Source organism: Rhinolophus ferrumequinum, chromosome 18 (genome assembly GCF_004115265.2).
Source record: "Rhinolophus ferrumequinum isolate MPI-CBG mRhiFer1 chromosome 18, mRhiFer1_v1.p, whole genome shotgun sequence".
In the NCBI taxonomy this organism is placed as follows: domain Eukaryota; kingdom Metazoa; phylum Chordata; class Mammalia; order Chiroptera; family Rhinolophidae; genus Rhinolophus; species Rhinolophus ferrumequinum.
In genome coordinates, this window is record NC_046301.1 from 41,477,965 (window position 1) to 41,484,977 (window position 7,013).

Here is a 7,013-nt window from a genome sequence, read left to right on the forward strand (position 1 = left end):
CTGATTATATTGAGTTTTGGCAAGAGGGTGCATCAATGATATCCCCATGTATAATTACTGAGAGTGTAAATTGATACAGTTATTTAAAAAATCTATTTGACATTATCATGTAAATTTGAACATCCTTATACCCCACAACTCAGCAATGCCACTCCTAGATATATACTCAAGAAAAATTTAGCACATATGTCTGAATAGATATGTACAAAAATGTTATAGCAGCACTACTCATAATATCAAATATTGGAAACACTCTAGATGTCTATTGACAGGGAAAAGTTAAATTGTGTAAGTTCATACAATCAAATACTTCATAGCAGAGAAAATGAAAGAACTACAATAGCATACAATGATTTGGATGAATCTTAAAACATTGTGTGAAGAACACAAGTCCAAGAGAACAATGTATAGTAAAATACTTTTAAAAATAAAGTTCAAAATCAATACATAAAAGGGAAAAGTAAAAGAGGGACGTGTTCAACACTGAAGGAGGAAGAAGCCTTAAAGAAAAATTATCTGGACATATTAGATATAAAAAAATATAATGGAAAGAGTTCAATTGATAGCTTGAATAGCAACAGGTAATAATTTTAAAAGGTCATATTAAAGAACTCTCCCAGAAAACACCAAGAATTATTAAGAAAACAAGAAATATATAACATATTTACAAATGCCAGAAGAGAAAAAAAAATAGTTGAGAGGAAATAAATGACTGAGAATTTCCCATATTTCAAAGATATATAACCTTCAGATTAAAAAGAAGTACAGAATAAATATAAAAAATCCCACACTAAGCACGCACATAGTAAATTATAGAATTAAAAAGCATCAGAACCAAAGAGAGATTTCCAAAAGCTTCCAGAACAAAGAAGAAGGTCACCTACAGAACAAAGAAGAGGAACAAGATTCAGTTTGACATCAGACTTCTTAAGTGTAGCTAGCACCAGAGCAGATGGCAATGGAGAAATATTTTCAAAATGTTGAAGGAATTATTTTAAAGCCTGGTATTTTAAATCCACAGAAACCATCATTTAAAAATAACTGAGTACTAAAAATATTTTTATGCACGGAAGAGTTTGCTACAAATACTTTTTTTTTTTACAATGAAGAATATTACATAGTTTATTACTATTTGCAAATTGTGTGCTACACAGCCTTTATATTGGTAAAATTTATAACAAATATATATATATCGGGGGTGCCAAAAAATGTATACACGTGACTTGTATTCATCTTTTGTTATTCAATATATATTATTACAATCTTAATACAGTTTTTCTTTAAAAGTGCATACACTTTTTTGGCACCCTCTGTGTGTGTATATATATATACATATACATATGTATGTGTACACACACCCTCTGTGCCACAGAGGGTGCCAAAAAATGTATACACACTTTTGAAAAAAATTAACTTCAGGTGTACAGAACAATGTAATAGTTAGACATTTCACCCCTCATTAAGTGATAACCCCTCCCCCAATCTATTGCCCCTCTGACATCGTATATATCTATTACAATTCCACTGACTCTAGGAAACACTCTTTGAGAGTATTCCAGCAGGAAGAGAAATTAATTCAGGAAGACAGTATAATGTAAATGAAGGACTTACTGAAATAGATTTACAATTCAAAAATTAAAATTCTAGATAATATCAACAAAATGAACAGGGGGATGGTATAAGAAAGAAAAAAATAGATAAACAATTTTATACATGAGCATAGATGCACAAATTCTAGAGAAAACATTAGCTAACTACACCTATGAACGTGCAGCCTGATCAACAGTTTATCCTAAGAAGTAAGGGCAATTAACATCAGAAAATCTATCAATGAAATTTACCACATTAAAAGTAGATGCAGAGAAAGTATTTCATAAATTAAATTAAAATACTTATTTATGATTTTTAAAAATATCTCTTAGAAAATGGAGAATAAAAGGAAACTTTTTCAACTTGATAAAGATTTTACACCCAAACCCTAAAGCAAACATCAAACTCAACAGAGAGTCTTACGGACATATTCCCCTTAAGATCAGGAATAAAACAAGCATTTTCTCCATCACTACTACTTTTAACATAACATGGAATATAAAAGATAGAAGGTTACGAAGGGAAAAATCAAAACAATAGTGATTTGCCGATAATATGATCACCTGTGCCGGAAACCTAACAGGGGCTGTTAGAATTAACAAGAGAGTTCAGCCAAACTTTTATAGAATTCCTCTATGACAGCAATAACCAATATGAAAATCAGGTATAATTCACAGTCACAACAAGTTTTATAAAGTACGTAGAATACCCACAACTTCTATAGAGAAAAAATTTTCAACTCATAGGATATTATAAAGGAAGATTTGAATAAAATAGAAAGACGGGCCACGCTCATGAGTGAGATGGAGCGTCCAATGATATAAAGATTTTAATCTGACCAAATCAGTGTATAAAGTCAATGCAAAGCCAATTAAAATTCCAATAGGACTCTTTTTAGAAACTCAAAAACTTATTTAAAAATTTATATGGAAGAATGGAATTTCTTGAATAGCTGAATCAATTTTGAAAAAATAAAGTGTAATGAGGCAATTTACCCTATCAGATATGAAGGCAAATAGATATAAGTAGAAAAAAGAGAACTCAAAATTACACTCCTGCATATGTGTTTCTGATTTATCAAAGAGGTGATAACCACAAGTTGATATCAATAGAATGGATTATTTAGTTAATAGTGTTAGAAAACTGGCTTATAATATGGAGGAAATTTACCTCATACTATTTGCAAAAATATATTCCAAATGGATTAAAGATCAAAATGTGAAACTATAAAGTTAATAAAGAAGTTGGAGTAAATCACACCTAAGGGTGGGGAATGGCATTTTAAATGGTACCCCCAAACCACCAACTGTAAGGTGAAGCTTTGATGACTTTGCATCAACATGAAAGAATTCTGTTAAATGAAATATACGATATGTACAGTTAATAGCTGGGTGACAACTTGGAGAAGGTATATATATAAAATCAAAATCCAATAAAAAATCAATATCTAGAATAAAAAAGAACTACAAATGAAATAGAAAAGGATGGCAAAACCAATAAACAAATACTTATAGGTGATATACTTAATGGGAGAGAAGTAAATAAGCTTCTTAGGTGTTAGGAGAGTTCACTAAATTGGCCAGTTGCAAAATAAATATACACTTCGTCAGCAATATTCTGTCAGAAAATATGAGTTAAGATTCCATTCATTAAAGCAATAACAACAAAATGAGATTTCTAGACATAAATGTAATAAGAAATTTACTTGATGCATGAGAAAACTGAGGAAAGATGAGCTAGAATAAAATCATGTTTCTAGATGGGTAGACAGGATTTTGCAAATTCTCAGTTCACCATTATTTATGAATCTTAATGAAATCCCAATAAAATCCTTAAAGGACATTTTTGGAACTTGAGTAAATCATTTAAAAAGTTTATCTGGAAAAATAAATAGATGAGAAGAGCCAATAAACTTCTAAAAAGAAGAAAAGTAGGGTGGAATTACATTAGTAAATATTTATACGCATTATAATTCTACAATAATAAAAAGTATCCTCTCAGAATAGATAAACAAATAAATGAAACAAAATAGAAAGTCTAGAGCAGATAATGGTATGTGTAAAAATGTAATATATGGTAAAGGTGGCGTTTCAAATTTTTCAAAAAACGAAATCATTCAATAATTAATAATACTAGGAGGATTACCTAATTATTGGGGGGGCGGGAAATAAAGTCATAATCCCATCTCACAATATCTTCAGTATAAACTATGGATTAATTTAAAGTTTAAAATATTAAAAATGAAATAAAAGAACAAGCAAAAACACACTCTTTCAGAAGGGAGCTTATACAAGTAAAAGTAGAATTCATATGTTTCTGGAAACAGAAAATGAAAGCATTTTATGTGTAAAAAAATCAAGATAAATGAAGTTCACAGGCATACGAAAACTGGAAAATTATGATTGTAGTATATAACGAAAGATTAATATCTTTAATATATAAAAAGCTCTTAAAACATTAATACAATAAAAAAGAAAAAAGGATATAAACCCTCAAGTGGCAAAAGAAGAAATAAAGGGCTCGTATCAACAAGTTAGGAGGAAATTTAATACACAGGAACTCAGATACATGTAAATTAAACAATGAAGTATAACTTTTTACCTATAAAACTGGTGAAGGAGGTATGGGGCAATAGAAAATTTAATATGGTGTTAATGAAAGTGTAAATTTCTTAAAAACAAAACAAACAAAACCTTCTGGCAATATGTATGAAAAGCCATAAGACTGTGCATACTCTTTGACCGAGAATTAGAATTTATCAAACTATAGTGAGAGAGGTGCTAAAGCTTTGAGTATAGGGATGTTTATCACAGAGTTATGTATAATTATGAAATGTTCAAAACAAGCTAAATGTCAATGAGTAACAAATTGACTACATGATATGATGGAATATGCAACAATCACCAAAAGTTATGTTCTATTAAGAATGCTTTAGCTTCCTTCTTCTCTTCCGGTCCCAGGAATTGGGGAGTTGCCGGCTTGGGTGCAGATATGGCCAAGTCCAAGAATCACACCACGCACATCCAGTACCGAAAATGGCACAGAAACGGCATCAAGAAACCCCGATCACAAAGATACGAATCTCTTAAGGGGGTGGACCCCAAGTTCCTGAGGAACATGCGCATTGCCAAGAAACACAACAAGAAGGGCCTGAAGAAGATGCAGGCCAACAACGCCGGGGCCTTGAGTGCACGGGCTGAGGCCATCAAGGCCCTCGGAAAGCCCAAGGAGGTCAAGCCCAAGATCCCAAATGGCGGCAGCCTCAAGCTCAGTCGACTTGCCTACATCACCCACCCCAAGCTTGGGAAACATGCTCGAGCCCGCATCGCCAAGGGTCTCAGGCTCTGCCGGCCAAAGGCCAAGGGCAAGGCTCAAACCAAGGCCCCAGCTGGTACTGCAGCTGCAGCTCCGCCTCCAGCTCAGGCCCCGGCTCCCAAAGGTGCCCAGGCTGCCATGAAGGCTCCAGAGTAGAGGCCTCTGTCTGCCGATGGAGGACGGAGAGACTGGGGGACCCTGGGCTGCTGTCTGCATGGGGCTGGTGTCCTCCTGTGCTATCTGGACCAATAAAGCTGAGGCAGGATCTGGCAAAAAACAAAACAAAACAAAACAAAACAAAAGAATGCTTTATTACGTAGAAAATATTCCAAGCATACTAAGAGAAGGAAAGCAAATTAGAAGATAGTATTATCCCATATTTAAGAAAAAGAAAACCCTAAAAGAATATATACCAATATGTTAATAAATGTATATTTCAGAAGGGAGCTTATAAATAATTTTAATTTCACCTTTGTGCCTCTCTGCACTTTACAAATTTTCTACAATGAATATGTATGTATTTTGTAATCAGAAACATATAATAAATGTTAGTTTTATAAATTACATTGGAACAATGGAAATATAAATGTATTTTCTGCTTCCACCAATGTATTTACATTTAAATATATTCAGGAAAAATGTAGTATCAGGAAACATTAATAATTTATATGTAGCGAGCCTGGAAAAGTATAAACATTTCACTTGGCTTCTATTTTTACTGTCTATTCTACTAATTGGCACAGAAGTTCTACCTGGGCCCAAAAGCCACAAACTCCAAGCCATCGATCAATTAGCCCAAACTTTGATAGTCATTCTATACTTCTTGGCCTCTTATTTTCTCTTGAACACATGCTTCATTCAGTGTTGGCACATTCATTATAGTTAGTAAGGACTTGCTGAAGGGTATATACATATAAATACAACTGGGGAGCAGTTACTCTCAACTACTTCATCCATTCATTTCTTCTTGCCTTCAATTATTCATTCATCTCTATTCTATTCTTTCATTTTATTATTATTTTTTAAGCATTTATTATATGCCACATGGCGGTGCAAAAGTACAGAAAACCTTATTTTATTATTATTATTATTTTCTTTTTAAGGAGGGCGCAGCACACAGTGGCCCATGCGGGGATCCAACCGGCAACCTTGGTGCTACCAGCATCGCGCTCTAACCAAATGAGCTAACTGGCTGCCCCAGAAAGCCTTATTCTAAATGGAGTGGGGAAGCCCGGGAGTGGGAGCTCTCACATGTTATCACTGGTTGCCTTTCACAAACCTCAACAGGAAGTAGCTTGCTTTCCTACCCCATCAGAAGGGAGATTTTTCTCCTTGCCCAGCAAACAACCCAGCTGATGAGAAGCAGAGACAACGCCAATTTCGCTCTCCTCCAATGGACTTTTGTTCAAAACCACACCTCCCAATTCCTTCCTTTCTTCTATAGAAGAAGACCCCTTTCCTTCCTTCTCCAGATTTGCCTATCGTTTGGCTGCAGCTTGCTTGTACCGAATTGCAATTTTCTGCTATTCCCGAATAAACTCATTTTGCTGGTAAACAACTGGCTATTTCATTTTTTAAGCATGACAGTGGGCTAGGTGCTTGGAAAGACTGAAAACAAAAATGAAACACAATCTCTACCCTCTTAAAGCTTTAAGTCTCATAGGTGTAATAAAACATATATGTGAATAACTATACCACGAGTATGAAGGAATGTTATATGATCAGTACATATAACAAGATTGATATGTCCTCAGAGGTAGAAGTCTTTCTGTCTGGAGTAATTGGAGAAACAATTCTAATTATATAAAATGTTATTTGAGTTGAGTCCTAAAGCATGAATAGGGTTTTGAAGGAGTGCATTCCAGATGGAAGGAGTGGCTCAGTGGGTGGAACGTCTGACGCATGCCCAGGAGATGAAAAGCAGATGTTTGGTAGAAGGAAAGGATCTGAGGTCATTTTGGAAAACTACGTTGTGGCCAGATTGTGGAGGATCTTAAATTCCAGGATAGAGTGTTTGATATGGATTTGGTCGACAGTGAGGAACCATAGAAGGCTTTCGAACAAGGAAGTCATGTCATGATCAAGCTGTGTTGTAGGAAGTTTACTCT

At 34.3% G+C, this 7,013-nt stretch overlaps 1 protein-coding gene across 1 annotated transcript; it reads left to right on the top strand.

Annotated features, from left to right (window-relative positions):
• Nucleotides 1-4,581: 4,581 nt before the first annotated feature.
• Nucleotides 4,582-5,118, top strand: LOC117038296 (60S ribosomal protein L29-like). The gene has a single exon (XM_033135172.1). It carries the CDS (start codon nt 4,582-4,584, stop codon nt 5,059-5,061), a length of 480 nt encoding a protein of 159 aa, XP_032991063.1. The 3' UTR covers nt 5,062-5,118.
• Nucleotides 5,119-7,013: the final 1,895 nt, after the last annotated feature.

What these genes read in the sequence shown, in the direction of transcription:
- LOC117038296 (XM_033135172.1), top strand. Translation starts at nt 4,582, where the DNA reads ATGGCCAAGTCCAAGAATCACACCACGCACATCCAGTACCGAAAATGG.